Source organism: Lampetra planeri, chromosome 24 (assembly GCF_965212315.1).
Source record: "Lampetra planeri chromosome 24, kcLamPlan1.2.h2, whole genome shotgun sequence".
NCBI classification, from domain to species: domain Eukaryota; kingdom Metazoa; phylum Chordata; class Hyperoartia; order Petromyzontiformes; family Petromyzontidae; genus Lampetra; species Lampetra planeri.
The window spans coordinates 11,706,945-11,727,053 of record NC_136130.1 but is presented as its reverse complement, the minus strand read 5'-3'; the positions used below and the strand labels follow the sequence as shown (position 1 = coordinate 11,727,053).

Here is a 20,109-nt window from a genome sequence, read left to right as displayed (position 1 = left end):
AATCAGGGCAATCGGAGTCGGTAGATAGATCCAAGTCTGCTTTGAAACCCCATCTCTTTAAAGTGGCCTTCCCTATCCACTTTGTTCGGTTGCGCCTGCTTCTGTTTTCGTTTCCTGCTTTTCATGCAATGCGCACTGGGATCCTAGGATGGACTGCGCATCGTACATTTGAATGATGATGGTGACGAGTCGTCGACGACTCCACTGACACCAGCGACTCGCCACACATGAGGAGCCCATTAGCCAGAGAGATGACCCATGGCTTGAACCCAGCCTCTCAGGGGTGTTGGCTCAACACCATGACATGGGTCACGCTCCTGTGCTCCCCAAGCCACCTCACTGGCAGCGCAGTTTGACATCGAGAGGCATTCGAGAGAGCGCAGGATGCAGGGTCGAATGTCACAGGGGTCTGAATGTGTGTAGAACCTGTCTGCGATTAGCAGCTCCATATTCATCACTCATCCCAGGCTATACAATTATATTAATAAGGTAGTGGTATGTGCGCTCAGGTTCCACATTATGAAGTTCCTTTGTCAGATTTTAATAAGCGCTTCTCAAATCTAGTCATTAGAATTTTTTTCATTTCGTCATGTAGTTTTTTCTCTTTAACACACGTTCGAATATATTTTGTGATTAGAAATGAAAATTACAAATGATAAACAAGGGCACTGTCTGTAATATCAGCCATTTAGAGGCAAGAGTTTGTGCTGCACCACAGAGTTAGGAGACTTCTAATTCCGCTGGGCTGCAAAATGACCAGGAGATGGCACTACAGCCTGTGGGCTTGAAAACCAATCCGTGGACCTTCCACTTGTACCTCCTCACGTGCTTGGGGTTGCTCTACGTGCTCCAGTTCCCTCACACATTCAAAGCACACTTTTACAAAAAGTTTAACTAAATATGCCTGTGCAGAATAAATCTTGAGACATATCGCAGCTATCCTGGAAAATAAAAAAATTATCTGTTTAACATAAAAATACACATTAAATAAAAAACTAAATGTATTGGTGATTATTCAAAGATTTTGACTGAATATGAGATGAACAACAAGGCAGGAGCACAGCGCGGCTTGATACGTTTCTCTCGCTACTCCTAGGGGGTCTTCATTACGTCAATATTTACACCGAAATGTAAAAATCATCGACATGGTCTTGTGTTACGACGCAGCTCACAACAGCAGAGACCCACAGCTCTCAAATACAGCGGTCGTGAAATCATTTACTTTATTTTCTTAAAGTAATTCCTAACATTCAAATTATTATTCTAAGTAGTAGCAAATGAATGAAGCATACATAACTGTACAAACGGAGACCGAATCGGAACACAAACAAGTTGGCAAAAACGAGACAAAAAAAAATCTAATCTTAAATTAAAGTCAAATCCCTGAATCGTGACAATGCATCCAATCGCTGGTGGGGTTAGCCAGTCATTGCGTGGCTGCTATCCGGCCGCTGACTTCCGATTGCGATCATCTGTGGGGATTGGTGGCTGTGACCCGAGGAGGTGAGGGGTGGGGAGGTTTGTGATGGGGAGGCTCCCACGTTGACGAAGGGCAGCCCGGTTCATTTTTTTGCACCAAGATAATCGTTTGTTGTTGCTATTGCTTCAAATAGCGATATAAATATGCATGCATGTCCACAACTGGGGATCAGGACCTTCCATATTGTTATTTTAATAATGTATGGTTCAATAAGACATGATTACGTGATCCCTGGCCAAACATATCGTCTCTCCCTCCAGTAGAAATGTACAAGCACTTGCAGAACAATTTAAGCAACAACAATCGCATATAAGAAAGGAGTTTGATCTCCAAGCGACTCGGTGGTCAAATATTCCCACCACCATCTGGCATGAAACCGTCTCCATTTCTGACGGAGACCACGAGGAAAGAATAACTCAAGTTCCCTCTCTGTCTTCTCGACAGACCTGTTCTCCACCTGAGGTCGGCTGCTTGCGTTGTGGCCGAAACGTCGTGAGAATTATTTTATTGTTTTATTTTTATTATTTACATTCTACGTGACTTTACCGAAAGAACCAAGAAGATGAATCCCTGCAGTCACGAAAGCTTTAAATCGAAATCAAATTCCCTGCTCAATTCTTCCAGGGAATTGTAATGGAAACACACATGGCTGGCACGTACGACCAGCCCAACACCACTGCAAGTCTTGTTCCGCCCCAAATATTCCCAATTGTCATCATTGTACATCTGCTAGTAACGTATTTTATAGGTGAAAAATCGCAATATGAATTTTTCCACACTTTGTACTCCACACTATCACGCACCCTGTGTGTGTTTTACCCAGGTCTCCAATGAAATCAAAACGACTTTTCCGTAAATTATTTCCACCATCACGGGAGTTTAGGCTGTTGGGAAGTCAAAGTCAAGGCAGACTTATTTTAATAAGAGCACAGTTGAAGTTGTTCCTGACATTCCAACGCCATCAGGACTTGGCATCATCCCTTGATTAATCAAGCGATGATCTCATGACCGTAGGCATTGTGATGAGAATCGTGATACAGGTACCAATGTGAGTTGCAAGTTGCCCCTAAACCCAGTTGCCCACAGCCACGTGACAAGGTGCGACAATCACAAAGCATTCATACCCACATTCTAAGACCAAAGGGGTTCAGATCAACACATTCCATAAACTATACTGCCCAAAGAGAATGGCACAGCAGACCCATCCTTGCATACATTGCAGTTACATTCCACAACCACAAGACAACCACACAACAACCACAGGGTGAACACAAGGCATCCCGCAACCGTACTCCCCATTAACACAATAGCAGGGCCATGGATGTCGGTCGGTGACTTGCTCCGGTTCAAGCACGAAGCCTACGCACCACCCATCCTCTCCCGGTCCCACAGCCACGTCAGCACAGACGAGAGGCCATCAACGCGCCCGATGGGAGCTCGGGGTGATCCCTGAGAGGCCCTGGTGCCACCGCGTGCCCGTGCCAGGTGCTGGGACGTCAAGGGGGGCTGGCCGGGTGCTCGTGACGCGAGGTGGGTGCCGAGTAACGTGGGTAGCAAGGGAATGAGAGAGAGTAGAGACAATTTTATTTACCTTTTTAAAATTCGTGGGACTGAAGCAATAATACGCATGATTCGCTTATATACACATTGCGGCGGTCAAAACGTCTTGAAAATGAGATTGTTGGCTAATACAATGGTAATACAAGACCATTAGGCTTAATTAGATGTTAACATTTTGACATGCCAATAACACTACATGATAGTACATAAATAGAGGGTTAGTTACTAGAGTAGAATAAAAATGTAAAATGTTCGAGTCGGGGCATACTTTTGAATCACATTTTTTTTTACTTTTGGACTGTGTCTCTGCACAGACACACAAAGCGCACACGCACACACAGCAGCGTAGCCGTCTCCCCCACAGAAGTGGCTGCGAGCACATTCAGTGGTTCCTCCTGGGACCCCGAGTCAAACTCACGGCCACTCCTCCGACAGCGGCCGCCTCCGCCGCGCTCCCACGCGAGAGTGGTCATCGCGCCTCCCGAGACCCCCCGCCTCCCGTGACCCCCCGCCTCCCGTGACCCCCCGCCTCCCGTGACCCCCGGCCGCCCCCGCGACCGATGGAGTGGACACGAGGCCCCACGACAGCTCCTCGCTCCACCGGCCAATCGGAGCGCTCGGCCACACGGCCCGCCTCGTGGAGCGCCCGCGGAGGCATCGTGCGGAACGATACCTCGTGATTTATTATTATTATGATTTAGGGTCGGCACTTTACAGCTCCAGTGGTAACAAAAGAAATTAGTGGCTTAAACAGCAAATATGGTGAGGATGAGGAGTATCAATTATGACCATGGTGATGATCTTGTACTCAGGACGATGATGATGAACATAAGGTGACAACCATGGCATGCCAGCTCTCCGCTGTGTTTTCGGGTCATACCGCCATGTTGTTTGGCACGGTGTCCGACGTTTGACTCCACGTGACGGCAGCTTCTTCAGAAACTAAAAACAAGACGCAGTGACCAAGACGAAGCTGATGAAACGGTGCCGACGATTGAAATTTACGACGAATGCCCGAGGATCGGTGCCCAAGGGACGGCAACGACCGCGATGGTGACGAAGGAGGTGGCGACCGCGCCCACTCCGAGCTCGTCCGTGCATTCACCGGTGCCAGTCCTGCGGGAAAATGTCACTGCGGCACGGAGAGGCTGCGAGCAAGCTCCTCGCGCAGCGGTGAAGTTTGCGGGGAGGCAGCGGCGAGCAAACCGGCCACCGTGGAAACGTAGAGGCAGAAGAAAGTTGGCGGACTCGGCCGGGGGGTATGAACCGTGCCCCCCATCGCGTGACCCCACAGCTGCTGCCCCCCACCCCCTACTCTTCCTCCTCTTCCTCCTCCTCGAGGCGTGCGCTGGGAGCCGGTCGCCGACACACGCCGTAGCCAGGCCGCGATTCGGCCCCGAGGCCTGGGCCCAGGGGCGGAGCGGAGCGCGCCGATTCCTCGTCTTCCCTCGCCACTTCATCGCTGGCGTCGCTCCGCACCCTGCCCTGCTTCCAGCCGTCCACAAAGAGGTCCGAGACGAGCAACGCCTGCCAGGCAAACACAGGCAGAGTCACACGCACGTCGCACACACACACACACACGCACACACACACGCACGTCGCACAGCTCCCACTCAAGAGGTGCGTGCCGACTGGCCGGCAATGATTGATATGTGTACAGTACTCATTGATTCGCTGGCCTTGTTTGAGATTGTCTCTGTGTGATCCACTAACCCCCCCCCGCTTCCAAGTCGCCAGGGCTCTCTAACGGCGCGGTAGCCCTGCCGAGATGGTGACACAGAAAAGGAAGTAACTGACTGCACAAAACTTCACAGCCGATTTAAAAACAAAGTGCGAAACAAGTGGCTGCACTCGGCTCCGAGAGCCCAACGCACACGCACACACACACACGCGCACACACACACACACATGCACACACGCACGCACACAAGCACGCACACACACACGCACACACACACACGCACACACACACACGCACACACACACACACGCACACACACGAACGCACACACACGAACGCGCACACACGCACTCACACACGCACGCACACACACACGCACACACACACGCCCCATTTATCCAAGCAGAGAGCGCCACCAGGTGGCCGCACTGGAGAGTTCCTCTGAAGGAGAGATTTTGTTGACTCCTGTAATTCCCTATCGTGTGTTCTCACAGGCAGGCGTGTGTTCTCACAGGCAGGCGCGTGCCCCGCTTGACTGCGGGGTAATTGCTGAGACTCGCTCCGTATTTGGAGGCCAGCGAAGTGAACGTTGTATAATTGTTAGATGCACTTCATTCGGGCGGGCGTCGGCGTAACGCGCCTGCAATACGGCACTTTGCACGCGAGCGTTGGTGGGGGATCTCACACTCCATGCACGTGGGATGGCAACAGAGCAAGTGGATTAACTTACATCTGTACGGGGATCGAGCGTTACGCCCCTCGCACGCGCGTGGGTCACGCGTGGGTCACGCGTGGGTCACGCGTGGGCTTTCTCTGGGTACTCCGGTTTCCCCAGAAAGCTTTCTGTTTTTAACGTAGTGTGGTACGATATGAAGTATGGCAGTAAGATATGGTGATATACATGAATGATAGCACATTTGGGAAATAAATCTCCAATTGAGTGTGTTTCCACAAGATGCGAATCTGCTCTTTTGACCTTTAACTTATCACACCACTTTGTTAATCGTGATCATGAACAAACGCACCCAGAATACACCCCACATTGTCATATCGGTGAAGCTAAGCAGGACAATGATCCTGGACGGGGCTTGGGCGAGTGCCCACCAGGCACGCCAGGTGGTCACGGGCGGCCACGTCGCGACGCCGCGTGGTGCGGGGAGCAGACGGCGGCGCAGCAAAACCGCTCGCTCGACTGCCATTCCATCCTCCCACGTCCACGCTCCAGCCACCTTCGCCAACACGGACTGGCCGGCGTGGTGAAGTACGGTCAAATTATCGCCACGACCCGCATGGTCGTGCGGAGAGGCCCTCTCATCCAGTGGTGGTCAAGAGTCCACCCTGTGTCAACGGGAAACAGCCCGAGCAGGAGGCGTCACGCACCGCACCACCCCCGTCACGTCGCCTCTACCCGTCGTCCGCCAGGAGGGGTTGTTTAGCCGTGCAGGAGAACGCCGCTTGTTTTGTATCGGACGCCGAATCACTTGCCCTCAAGAGCCGCGGATGACCGCAAGACAGGCGATCCGCGTCTAACGGCACGAGTGCCCGAGGCCCCCTGCCATCATCCAGCAGCGGATCGACCGAAGGGGCGACGCGTGCGAACCGAGGCTCGAGGGGGGCGGGGGGCGGGGGGTGAGGCTCACGGTGGCGAAGGCGACGGCGGCTCCCTGCAGGAGGCCCACGAGGACGTCGCTCCAGTGGTGCTTGTAGTCGGAGACGCGCGACAGCCCCACGTACACGGCCATGAGCACCAGCACGAACTCCACGAAGGGGCGCAGGATGCGGGCGCCGCGCCAGCGCAGGCGAGACTCCACGTAGAGCTGACGGCGCACGCGCGGGGACGCACGGGGGGACACGGGGACGACGGACGGCGGTGAGAAAAAGACACGGGCGGGGGGCGACAGAGGGGGGCGACACGGGGAATAACTTGCCGGGACCGTCGGAGAGAATGACACCTGGCGATGACATGGAGAGCACAACGCACGGAGAGAACGGCATTCGAACAAGACACGGAGAGAACAACACGTGGGGTGAGACACAAACGCACGCACGAGAATGGCGCAGAGGTCGTGATGCACAGGTTTATACAGAGAGAAGAGATGATACGTACCGATAATAACACAGAGGGTGACAGACTGAGACGCGCGGGGATGCCAGAGAATGACGAGGAGAAGGCGACACACATGGGATCGACTGGCAGGACTGGCTGGCACGAGGACGACAAAGTGTGAACGTTGCTATGCTTGGAATGCCATTCATGGGAATGTTGTTACACCGGGAATAACTTTCTAAGTTTGCCACTCGGGCAATTGTTCCGCAAGGAATGTGACGTGGAACACATCATATGTGGAATGTCACGCAATATTACATAGTTTATAACACTTTGTGGTCCCAAAATTTTGAGCCCTGTGACAATACAACTGAGTGAGACGCACGTAGAATGCGGTGACCAGAGCAAGGCCGATGAGGTTTCAAAGAGAAGCCCCCAAGAGTGTTGTTTTATTTAACGTGAATGTCTCCTTGAGCTCTCCTTCACAATCATCTGCTTCTTCACAGACACCTCAAACAAAGATAACTTCTGGAATGGCTTCTGGTAGAGGAGTATGTTTTTCTAATCCTCATTTCAGAGCAGTTTTGGAGAACGAACATTAAAAAACTGGAGCCAAACTTGTCTCTAGCTGAACTCCTGCCCAAGAATCCAAAGACTGAGAAGGTGGCACAAGGCCATGTGCGATGGGAGGGACACATCTGCTACACAGGACATCTGCGAAAAATAGCATCACAGCTCATCGGATGACTTCAGTAGAAAAAAAGATTCTCATTCTGGGAGGTATTATGGTGACAGCGAGTAGGGGAGGGAGCCCCAAGCGCTTTGCCTCTGGATTTCTGGGCGTGTGGCTGTCAAGGTGTCTGAAGAAGGAGTGCGTCAGCGGCCTCCACATGAACCCCGGAGCGAGGGTGCTCTGTGTGCGTGGGGGGTGAGGGGGGGATACTCACCGCCAGGTACATCAAGGTGTACATTGCGAACGAGGCATGGCCGGAGTAGAACGACTTCCTGCAAAGAGAAATAACTCGTGGTGAAGAGCGGGGCAGCAAAGGTTCACCCACCCCATGGAGAATCGATCAACTCTCGCGTTTGCATGGCAGCGATTCGATTGAAGATTTGTATACGCTCGCAATTCAATGCATGTATCGTGAGCTTATGAATCGATATTGCCACCCCTAGGGAACAGCATCTCTCCTCACATTATATCCAGTTCAACGTGTGTGGGCGCACACACACAGGCACACACACACACAACAAAAACAACAGCCGTCATTCACCACTAAGTGGCGGTGACATCACCACTGCGCTTGTGCGAGGCCAGGTGCACTTTGAGGCCACGTGAAGTGTCGAACGCTCGCTGCTGACAGGAGGTCACGGGACAGACCCAGCAGGTGCCACGGGTTGACTGACTGAGATGACTGGTAGATTCACCACCAACTCTGCCTCCCTATTGTGCCAGGCTAGGTGCAGGAGGTCACGGGACAGACCCAGCAGGTGCCACGGGTTGACCGACTGAGATGACAACCGGCAGATGCAGCAGCAGCTGTGCTCCCCACTACGCCACCTCGCTGCGTTTTAGCCGCCCGGCGCTCCGCTCATTGTCATCAGCGTTGTTTCTCCACCCTGCCGGTCTTGTCGGAGGGCGACTGCCTCCAAACGCCCCGTAGCACAGCGGCACCCGCAGGCGCAAACGCACGCCCACAGGCCCACACATGCCACACACACAAACACGGTACACACAGCACACATACATGCCACACACACACATACGGTACACACACATACGGTACACACACACACGCCACACACACACGCCACACACACACACGCCACACACACGCACTACACACACACGCACTACACACACACGCCACACACACACGCCACACACACACGCCACACACACACACACGCACGGTCCACGAGCGCACCGAGGTCTCACCGTGCGGCGATGACGTCGTCGGGGGCGCCGGTGCACACCTTGTCGGTGATGTAGCCGGCCGAGCAGTTGAGCAGCGCGGGGTCGGGGCGGCACACGGCCAAGAAGTGCGGGCGCGGGCGGCCGATGGCGAACTTGGCGACGTTGGTGAAGCTCTGGCTCACGGCCATGCCCAGCAGGAAGGGCCCCAGCGCGCGGTAGAGGGCCACCACGTACGGGCTGTGCACGAACGACGTCGGCCGGTGCTTGAGGTAGCGCACGGCCACGCACTCCCCCACGATCATCTGCGGCGGACGCAAAGGCGACGGGAGGGAAGCTCGCGGGTGCGCAAAGAGGCGTGCAGAGGCGCGCGCTCGTGATTACACCGCCACCGCATTGACGGCCAAGTTATATAATGCGCTAGTCTGCAATTGAACAATAATGTATTATTATAAACGCAAGACTCATTGTGCGATCTAAGCGCTGTCCACCGCCGGCGGGGGCTGCAGTGCCACGATCCACCGATCCCGTCCCTTCACTAAGCCTCGCCCCCACCCCAATCTCTCGCTTGATGCCTACCGTCTCGCCATCACGTTCTTCTTCCCCTCCATCGCTCCTCTCACAGACTGCTCAATCAGCCTTGCCCCCTAACCCTCCCTCTCTCCTCCGGCGTGACCTCGAGCAAGAGACGCGTGCTCATCACGGGGAAGGCCGGGGTGGGGCGGCCGACCTGTTGCGTCGCTGAACTTCTGAAAACGCAGCAAGCAACACGGCCCGGCCCACGGCTCAAATAGTGGCAAGGCGGCGCTGCATCGGTGTCATGGCACCTTGCCCCAGGTGCCAGAAAGTCTAGCTAGGCTCTGCACACACACACGCAGTGCCAGTGTACACACACACACAGTCCTAGTGCACACACACACAGTCCCAGTGCACACACACACAGTCCCAGTGCACACACACACACAGTGTACACACACACACACAGTATACACACACACAGTCCCAGTACACACACACACACAGGACCCCGCGCCTATGCCCCCCTCCTTTATCAGCCTGCCCCTAGCAGTGTGGTGAAGTATGGTCAAAACAACCACAGCCCACGTGTGTGTGGAGGGAGGCGCCCGTGCAGGAGTCGATCGACAGAAGCACTGCACAGGCCGCACATGTGAGGCGGTGGCCACTTTGTGCCAATGGCAAAGGGGAGGAGTGCGCCAAGCACACGTGAGGATTTGTTGAGTTGGCGAATCGTGAAAGTGGCGTGCAGTGCAAATTGATTCACGTGGACGCACGCGGCCACTAGAGGCGCCGCCTTCCCGCAAATGGCAAAGGAGGAGAGAACAATAATTATCGGACTGCGAGGGGGCACGGGGAGGGGGGGCAGCTGTCACGTTCGTGACGAGTGTGAAGCTCAATAAAGAAGATGACTCTGTGAGCCCGCGAAGAATGCTCAGTGGCCCAGTCCCTCAGGCAATCGTTCGTGAGCGAGCTCGCGAGCCGGCTCGCCCGCTCACTCCCCATCCCAACACCGCCCAGAGCTCGCGAGCCATCACCTATTTCTACCAACGCTTCGAAAACAAACACGTGCGAGGTGTCACGGTCCACGGAGAGACCCCCATTCACACCCGGCGGGTCGCGGCTCACGAGACGGAGCGGAGCGGAGGAGGCCCTTGCCACGAACACAGCCGCCCAGCTCACGCTCGACTTGAAGACGACCAACTTTGTTCAGGGAGGTGATGCGTGCGGCGCAGAGAAAGGCCACTCAACCAGTTGTGCATATCTGCACCGAGAAGTGTCACTATTTAACCAGGTGACTCGTGATCTCTTTCACAAGCAGGTGCCCCACATTGGGAGTTACCACTCTCTACGGGCGTGTCACTTGGAGACTCTCTCTGGCCTTCCACTTTGTGGGGAAGTCACCAGTGCTTGTCCTATGGAAAGACTCTCCCCCGCCATAGGAATGTGGAATTTCACCAACTGGCTCGGCTCTGCGCACCGGAGATGAGAGCAGGACACAACTTTGACTCTGGGTCACTTACGTAAAGGGATACGTTCACTTTTAACAATGAAGGATAATTTTCACGTTTGATATTTTGGCAGTACTCTAAGCACACAATCATATACCCTTGAATAGAACATGGTATTTAATTTTAGCCTCATGGCACATGGAGTGCTTTGGTAACCTCGCACTGAAATTACCGTGTGGATATAGGAATAGAATAGTCAGCTACAGCGCACCAAGCTTAGTGTTCACCCACGCGTACATTTTCCTGATTCAATGAACTTGCACAATTCGGGGTTGCAATGCAATTCGAGAACCTAATTATATTTTAACAGGTGTCACGTGACCAAATTACATGTAACATTAATCATAGTTTCCTGCACACGTGCAACTTGATGTATGCATCGCGAGCATAAGACTCCAAGTCAATTGATGAACGGTTGCATCATGACATGCCTTACTTATCAAGAGCACCAGCACAACCTTCACCCCCGTGGGAATGTGTTTGTTTGTTGCACAAGTTATTTACATTCTTTGCGGGGATAAATATTTATTTCTCGTCTTTGTTGATTTCACGATTGTACCGTGACGTACTTTACATCATCCCGGGTGTCCCTTGCAATGCATACTTCTGTCCGCAATGGGGACTTCTCACGAAAGCTTCAAGTTAAGTTATAAATATCGTCGAGGTATGTATTTTCCACGACCATTATCACTGTCATCACGGTTACATTTACGTCACGCCTATCATACAGATATCACCAATAGCCGTGACGTCGCAGTCCGCGAGCGAGCGCCAAGACCCCAAGCGTTGTTTGTCAACACGTTTTTGACCGTGTTCAAGGAGTCCAGGGCCATCCGACGCGTGTCAAGATGAATTCAAACGAACATTTACTTGTATTTCATGGTCAAGCGTGTCACTATCGCACTCTAGTGACGCCACCGCCATGCAAGTTAATGTTCGATGCACCGTCAATGCAGTGTCATCACTACAGGCCTTTAAACCACAAACGTGATTTATTATTAAAAGGTTCATTTTCAAACAAACCAAGTTTTACTGTCACGTTAGGCAGAGGTGTGTGTGTGTGTGTATATGCACATGCACGCTCAGTATGAGAGCTCAATCTTGATGTGAAGCTCTCGTGACTGCAGGAATCCACTCTCTGGTTCTTTCGGTAAAGTCACGTGGGTAGACAAAATAATAAAAGAACACGACGTTTCGGTCTTGCGTCCGTCATCAGGTGAGAAAGAATTATCTGCTGTTGTGGCTTTATATAGGCACGGGAGGGGGGGCAAGGGGGGTTTGTAGAGTCGTGGCTGCAGGAGTTCAGGGGGGGAGGGGGGAGGGTTTGTGGCGTGTAGGAACGGGTGGGGGCTGGAGAAATTCGCATGTCAATGAAATTCAAATCTTGAGTCTTGAATTACTCTTTGGGTCTTTCAGAAAAGTCACGTGACTTTACCGAAAGAAACAAAGGGCACTTCCTTGCAGTCACGAAAGCTGCAAATTAAGTTTAGTCTTGAATTAGTAAACGCGTATTGTTTAGAAAACATCTTTATTATTTTTTCTATCTACGTGACTGTACCGCAAGAACCAAAGAGTATGAGAGCTGTTTATTTTTAGATGGAGCGTGAGGTCAGGTGAGGGAGTTAAAGGCTCTAACATCTAGCAGGACAATGCTACTCAGCAGTCTGCGGGGTCTTTGTGCGTGCGTACACACGTGGCCATGTGCACATGTGTGCAATGTGCAATAATCCTGGCAGCCATAAATAACACGAGAGGGAAATTGTATCTGAACCCGCCTAGGGCCTCACCTGGGTCAAATCCGCCTTAAACGAGGCCTTGGTACAATGTGTCAACATCACCACTGGGGAGACAATGGTACCTGAACATGTCTGGCCACATCATCCCCATGTCTGCTGTGAGAAGCTTTGAAGGCGCTCGCTAACGGCAGCAAGTGTGTAACACTAAACACCAAGTCTCACGTGCGTGTGTCTCTGTGCACGTGTCTCTCTGTGTGCGCGTATCTCTGTGCGTGCGTGCCTCTGTGTGCGCGTGTCTCTGTGTGCACGTGCCTCTGTGTGCGCGTGTCTCTGTGTGCGCGTGTCTGTGTGCGCATGCCTCTCTGTGTGCGTGTCTGTGCATCTGCTGTGTTTTTCCGCCCGCAAGCCCAGCTACAACGTGCAGAGGCAGCTCCCGTTCAGCCAGAAAGACGGGGCTCAGCGGTGTTGTGAAGACCGCCTTTGGTGGAGAGGGCTCATGAAAAAACGTTGACCCAGCTACCAACAGCAGCCAAGAGCCCAGGACAGGTTCAGATATCATTCGGCAATCACGTGGGCCACGGGCAGAACTCTATTTCAGTTCTCCGGGGTCAAAGCGCCCGTGCACGACCCGCTGCGCCGCCGCTCCCTCGTTCGACTCACGAAATGCGTCCCATTCTCATCCGCTATACCAGCGCGAGTGCTCTACGATCCTGTAATCCTACGCGTTTATAGGTCCTTTGAAGCGGCAATCAGAAACTGTCTCTAAAAATAGCGCCGTGATGCATGGCGACCATTGTTGACGTTGCTTGTTGTTGTTTGTTTGCGAGTTAACGCGGGAGGCCGGTATCTGGGCGTCAGAACTCACCGAGGCCATCGGCAGGATGACGCCCACGGCGTAGAGCACCTGGTGCGTGATGGTGCTCCCTTTTAAGGGGTACTGGATGCTCTCGTCGTCGCAGTAGAACCCCCGGTGGAATGGAGAGACGTACGGCTGGTTGAGGATGATCACAGGCAGCCAGGCTGGGAGGGGTGGGGAAGACGCACACAAATAGAAAAATACATGTGATATCGTTAAATCAAGGAGACTGATTACCAAGGTTTGCCTGCTGCTGCTTTCTAGCACCTAATCTCAGGAATGAGGCTTCAGGAAGTGGACGGAGCCAGATTTAGAGGGAGAGAAATGGGAGAGAATGAGATATGGTGGGTAGGGGGTGAGAGGGGAGGGCGGCCAACAGGAGGGAAGGTGTGGACGGGAGTGGATTCCTGCAGGTAAAGATGGGCACGATGAGAATGAGACCCGGGCACACGCCGCCACTAACTCGGCAAGATCTCGGCGTTGTCGTGTCGCCCGCATGAGACGACTCGCACTTCCACACGTCCACACACTCTAATCAGATGCCACGCATTCTAATACGCACACAAATACAAAGATCCCCCGTATAACCTCAAAAGACCGTTGGGGCAAGTGTCGTTAGCGAGCACCTATGGAGGCCGGCACGGCACACGTGGGGGTGTGGGTGGCCAGCACCACGCCCGGCTGCCTTTGTCTCCCCAGTGGTGATGTTTACACACCGCACCAGGTACTCATTTGAGGCTGAGTCGACATAGGGGAGGCCCAGGACCGGTTCAGATAATCGTCACCGGCGTTGGCCATGAGCTGGAATTGAACCCGGGTCACTGGATTCGTAGTGCAGGGTGCTAACCGCTACACAATAAGATAAAAAATTCGTTTGTAATTTACTATTCACCGATAAAAGAAGAGTGTAACACACGGACGAATGAGTAACGTGTACAACAAATAAGGGGTAAAATATTCATCGATTCATCAGCTCAAATCGATAGCTATGCTCAGAGCGCATGCTTCAAATCAAATCGAGGCAGTTTGTCGATTCAGAAATAGAGCGAATTATTAAAGGCTTAATATACAGCATGTGTCATGAGGATCTATATATGAGATGGCCTTCCGATCGACAGAAACTAAATATAGACGAATGGCAGAGGGCGGGCGCTGGTATTGGTGAAGATGGATCGCACTGCAGTGGGCCAGGGTGGAGTCGAGGCTGCAGGCGAGAATTGTGCTGGGTCATGAGCACCGTGCCCAGTCGCTCCCCAAAAATATCCGCCACCTCCATCCACACCCGCCACGTTGCCCACTTAGCTGTTGTCGTACATTTCTGGAGCGTGCCACCTGATAACGCCCCTGGTCTTGTAGAATGCAGACTCTTTATTCTTGACAGTCGTGGAGGGAGAGAGCGGAGGATGGTGGGGATTGTATGGAGGCAGGGAAGGCAGCAAGAAGGCAGGGGGAGAGAGAGCACGGGGTGTGGCTGAGTCATGTTCCCAGGAGGGAAAGGAGAGAAGCTGCAGGGGACATTAAGGGTTGTTCGTGAGTCATGTGTGCTTCGTATTATGGCAGGGGAGCGTGCCATCATGTGGTAGAATTCTGAAAAAAGTTGGCGCCACGACAAAGCGCGCAGCAATCAGCACGCGATGACCCATGTGGCCACCGTCGTCGAGAAGTGAATTGCGGGAACATGTGCTTCAAACACACGCACACGCACGCACACGTCAAGCTGTTGTTGCACTTGTTCCCATGGAATATGGGCTTGTAGGGGCAAGCGCTGATCACGAGCGCAGCACACAACGGGGTGGCATGATTAGTGCTGTCCGGCCGCCTTTGTCTCTCCAGCACTGTGTCGACACACCGCACCGTGTAGTTTGTATAAGGATTGTCAACCTTGTGGAGGACCGGGGCAGCCTGATATAACACCACATACCCCACTGTGAATAGCTGAGAATGTAAATCCATCGCGCCACGACTGCACTGAAACAAGGCCCACAAGCCATTGCCACTCACACACACGCAGATCATCCCTAGAGCCTCTGTAGACTGTCAGTTGCTGATAGCATTCACCTAGCAAGGCCGACACAGCACACAAGGGGGTGATGTGGCTCGTATCACACCAAGCCGCTTTTGTCTCCCCAGTGCCAATACTTACACACCACAACAGGCACAATACAGTACTCATTAAACACTGAGTCGACATAGGGGAGGCCCAGAACCGGTTCAGATAATCGCCACTCCTCCTACCTATGGCCAGGAATCAAACCCAGATCGCCAGGTTTGTTGCGCAATGTGATCATAATTATGCCAAGCTTCACCCACAAAGACAAAGGTCCCCCGTATAGCCTTAATAGACGTTTGGGGCAAGTGCTGTTAGCGAGCGCCGATGAAGGCCATCACAGCACTCGAGGGGATGGGTGGCCAGCACCGCACCCGGCCACTTTTGTCTCCCTAGCGACGATGTTTACACACCGCACCAGATACTTACTTGAGGCCCTGAGTCGACCTCGGGGAGGCCCATGACTGATTCAAATATTCTCCACTGTTATTGGTCGTGAGCGGGAATCTCACTCGGGTCGCTGGGTTCATAGCCAAGTGCACGAACCATTGCGCTACCGCTCTCCATGCGTATGCAGGAACAGGCACGTGGCACACACGTGGCCCAAAATGACCAGTTCTAGAATGGGCTGAATGTTTTTTTGCACAACAATTAGCAACCGGAATTGGCACCACCGAACTTTCTGCATTGGGCAACCACTTCACTCACATCTTATCTCTTGCATTGCACAACTACAGCAGGGAGATACATCATCTACAGCATAGTCTACATCATCTACACCATCTACATCTCTACATCGTCTACAGCATCATCTACATCGTCTACAGCATCATCTACATCGTCTAAATCATCTACAGCATCGTCTACAGCAAAGATACATCACAGAGAGATACATCACAGAGGGATACATCGTCGGGGAACAGCCCTGGTTTGAGACTCCACGGGACATCCCCAGGGCGCATATTCACGAACTTTCATGAGCTGCTTTGCTGGTTCAGCATCACACCTAGAAGCTGGGCATGCCGTAATCGTGTTCAAACTCTGCACAATGTTAAAACATTAAAGATGCTGTGCAGGCATCTCTCTGGCTTGGCTGACATTAACGTATCATGAACAACCAGGAAGTGTGATAATCCAGAGGGAGTCAAGGGGGCACCTGAAACGCAGGCCCTCGGTGGGCCTGGCTCGGTGTGGAGACTCAGGCCCCCGACACACGTTGTACGAGGCAACAGGGGGGTTGCGCTCTGTGACGCAACATTTCCATCTGTTATGAAATGCGGTGAGAATGCCTCAGCGATGCGGCACGCCAAGCCCTGATCGTTGTCACGCGCGCTTCTGAATTCAAACTGCCGTTGGCCAGACAGCAAGGCAGCCAGTGTGCCACTGCGTGCCACTGACCTGAGGCCAGTACTCATGACTGGATACCAGGTATGTCTGACCCGCCGCCAGTATTATTGGTATGACACCAGGTGTCACAATGATCTGACAATATGAACGCTGACGTGACACCAGGTGTGCCATTAGCCCGGCGGCAATTGTGACACGGACCTGAAGGGAGGTGTGAGAGTGACCTCATACGAGTACGACCCGACTACTGACCTGACACCAGGCGTGCCACTAGCCTCACAGCAGGCGTGCCAATCACCTGACACCGTGCAGCATCGTCAAGCCTCCATCACATTGACTCGGCTCGTGTTCTCGTTTACAGACATTTCCACGCAGGACGAACACTCGCAGGGCTCTCGAGAAGCCAGCGCTTGTGCAGAGTGCCCTCTTGAATATGTGTTGGAAGGGTTTTATTGAGCTTGCGTCTCCTTTCTTGCATGCGTAAGTATTGGTCTGATACGTGCCGCACACGAGGTGTAAAAGACTTGCAATTATGAGAGAGTAAAAGTTGCAGTGGTAAATTGACACCACAACGCGCCACGCGATCTCATTTGCGCCTTTACTAAACACAGCGAGACACGCACGCGACAGCTCTCGTGCCTCGGCAGGAAGGGCCGTACGGTGACATCGTGGCAGCACGGGGCACAGCGGCGGCATCGCCGTATGTTCTCCCGGTGGCAAACATTTATTTAGCATCTGCCAATTACCGCTTTACTGTGACTCAATTGGCGCCGACTGCTGTAATATACTGTATTTTCTTTAACAATTTTTTCTTTTACCAGGTAAGGCCCACTGAGCTATAAAGCTCTTTTTCAGAAGAGACCTGGCCACAAATCATAGCTCAACGAAGTGGCTTATCATGTGGAAATTTATCGCAGACAAATACTGTAAACGCAACCACAGGGAGAGAGGCACGCAAACTCCAAACATACAGGCATCAGGGTTGGGATCGAACCCACCACCTCCTGCATACCTAGCGAGGAAGTTAACATCTCGCCACCGTGGTGCCCATGCCCCCCAGCAACTTTTATGTGCCATAGCGACGGCGTACAGGAGGTGATGTCGCATCGCCCAGTGTCCACCTTCAGGCAGGCATTGGAGCGAGTTGCCGGTTCAAACAGCAACCACTTCAGGTGACGACAGCCCAATCGTCCGGTTGCTGCCCTGCATCATCCATGCAAATTGTCACGCATAGACCGCGCTTTAGCCGGAGTCCATGCTTATCAATATTTACAATGTGACAATGGAGCGATCGTCACCACAGTGACAATGGAACAGTTGTACTCACTCTGTCGCTCTGTGTCTTGTGCTAAAATTTCACGCTGCAAGAGGTTTTGCTTGACACGGGCTCACCAATGAGCTCATGCCAGATGACGAAGGCATCATGTCGGGCTTGGTGCCCTGCCACCATGTGCTCATACCACGAGGAAGTGACATCACAGGAGGCTACATTACGTTGCTGTTACTGCCCAATGCTTCTCTAGGCCCAATGAGAATGTTCCAGTGACAATTAAGAGTTGGTGGTTTGAATGAGTGTCACTTTGGTGAGTCTGTGGCTTCTGCGGATTAAAAACAAAACTCCCTAAGTGTGCAACATGCTTTAAAGTGCACGTGTCACTGCTCAAGAAAAAAAACACTCCCAAGTCCACTAAATATTGAGAGATGCTATCGCACGAGGAACATTAGCTATGGTCTAGCGACGATGGTCAGAACATGTTTCACTCACTCATGACATGACAGTGAGCGCGTCGTCACCGTGCTAGGAGTGGAACTCGACAATGAGTGTTAGAAGGAACATCTACGGGGATGCCCAGGCAACTACTGCCTTGTTACACGACCTTTAAACTTAGCTGGACCACAGGCAATGGCCAGAGCAGCTACCCATCTAATATGTGGGACACAAAAAGTAGAATTGGTATGCTTGAACATGTATTTGCTGCTTCAGGATATAATTAGTACAGAATTTATGGACATTTAATTGCTGGAAAAAACACTGTGGAATATCCACAAAGCGATAGATTAAAAGGTAAAGGCCCCAATTTACAAGAGTGGTAAATGTTCCTTTTCTGCCTGTTTTTTTGGCAGAAATATGCCAACAACGTAATCAACAACAATGGGCCAAATGGCAAAGGTGATGCGTTTTGGTCGTAATGTCAACGTAGAAGTTTAGCTTATTGTCTCTGTGATAGAACAAAACTATAATTTGGTGACAGTGTTAAGTTCAGTTCGGACGCTTTAGTGCCCATTTCACAAGTTGAAAAATTGGGAAAGATCTCTGAAAGTAGAGTCTCACAATATTTTCATCACAGCAATTCTCAGAAATACATTTTGCATGCGCACCCAACTGTTCATTTTAAATACCCTCCGCCTTGTATCATGGGTCCCCCTCTTGCAAAATAAACCGTGCATTTTAAATGGGCTTACCCCTGCATATAAAGTAAAGATTCATGCAGTGACGCTTGTGAAAACATTGAGCAAAGTGTACAGTCGCCAATCCCTTGTCCTCGCACGCAGAGCGCGCAACAATATACCGCTTGTGCTTCTAGCCACTCCTAAGAAGATGCTGTGATTCTGTCTGGGTCATAAGGGTTTCCTTATTATTTTGTATTATATATGCACGAGCTTGTTTACCCTAAAATCCTCCGTTCGTAAGACACGTTCGGGAAGTTATTTTGCGCGTAATTTTTGCGTATCTTTTACGTCACATATGTTAATAAACAATTACTCTAAATTCAGGAAAACCCTTCGTTTCCAGACACGTTTTCAGGAGGGTATCGTGCTGAATTGTTTGGAAATTTTTATTATTTTTTTACTTAAAGCTTTCGTGACTGCAGGAATTCATGCTATTTGGGTCTTTCGGTAAAGTCACGTAGACCGAAAAAATAATTTAAAAATCACAATCTACGTGACTTTACCGAAAGACAAAAATATAATTTTATGATTGCAGTGCATCCCGTATGGGAATGTCTCTACTAGGTCCTGTCATGACAAGAATCACTGATGGGGCCTAGGGGAGAAATCTCACATACATTCAGTGTTACAAAACATTGCCAGGAGTTCCCCCCGCTGTTTGTAAGACAAGTTTTCAGAAAATGTCAGAGGGACAAGTGTGATTAACTCTTATACAGATGACCAACAGTTCATACGAGGTGCTGTCGACATACTGTTGTGAAGGGTGCAAAGTTCCATAAGAGAACAGTAATAAAATAGGTGTGGTACAACATACAGATGTATTGATCTAACTGCAATGAGTCTGCGGATTGAATAATAGTTGGGCTTTGAGTGAGAGCCCCTCGAAAGTGTGAGTATTTTCCGGGTGCTGTGGTTTCCTCTCACATACCACAAACCAAAATAATTCACTAAACATCCCAGTG

At 51.7% G+C, this 20,109-nt stretch overlaps 1 protein-coding gene across 4 annotated transcripts in view; it reads right to left on the bottom strand.

The window, feature by feature from the left end:
- Positions 1–1,206: 1,206 nt before the first annotated feature.
- LOC144726802 (phospholipid phosphatase 3-like) overlaps positions 1,207–20,109 on the bottom strand; it is a 40,536-nt gene continuing 21,633 nt past the window's right edge. For all 4 annotated transcript variants that reach the window (XM_078605708.1, XM_078605707.1, XM_078605709.1 and 1 more), the window contains 5 exons: positions 13,312–13,466; positions 8,708–8,988; positions 7,716–7,773; positions 6,362–6,538; positions 1,207–4,567 (listed from right to left, as the gene is read on the bottom strand). In XM_078605708.1, coding sequence (XP_078461834.1) covers positions 4,352–4,567; positions 6,362–6,538; positions 7,716–7,773; positions 8,708–8,988; positions 13,312–13,466 — 887 coding nt within the window. In that variant the 3' untranslated portion in view covers positions 1,207–4,351. The remainder of the gene's footprint in view (positions 4,568–6,361; positions 6,539–7,715; positions 7,774–8,707; positions 8,989–13,311; positions 13,467–20,109) is intronic.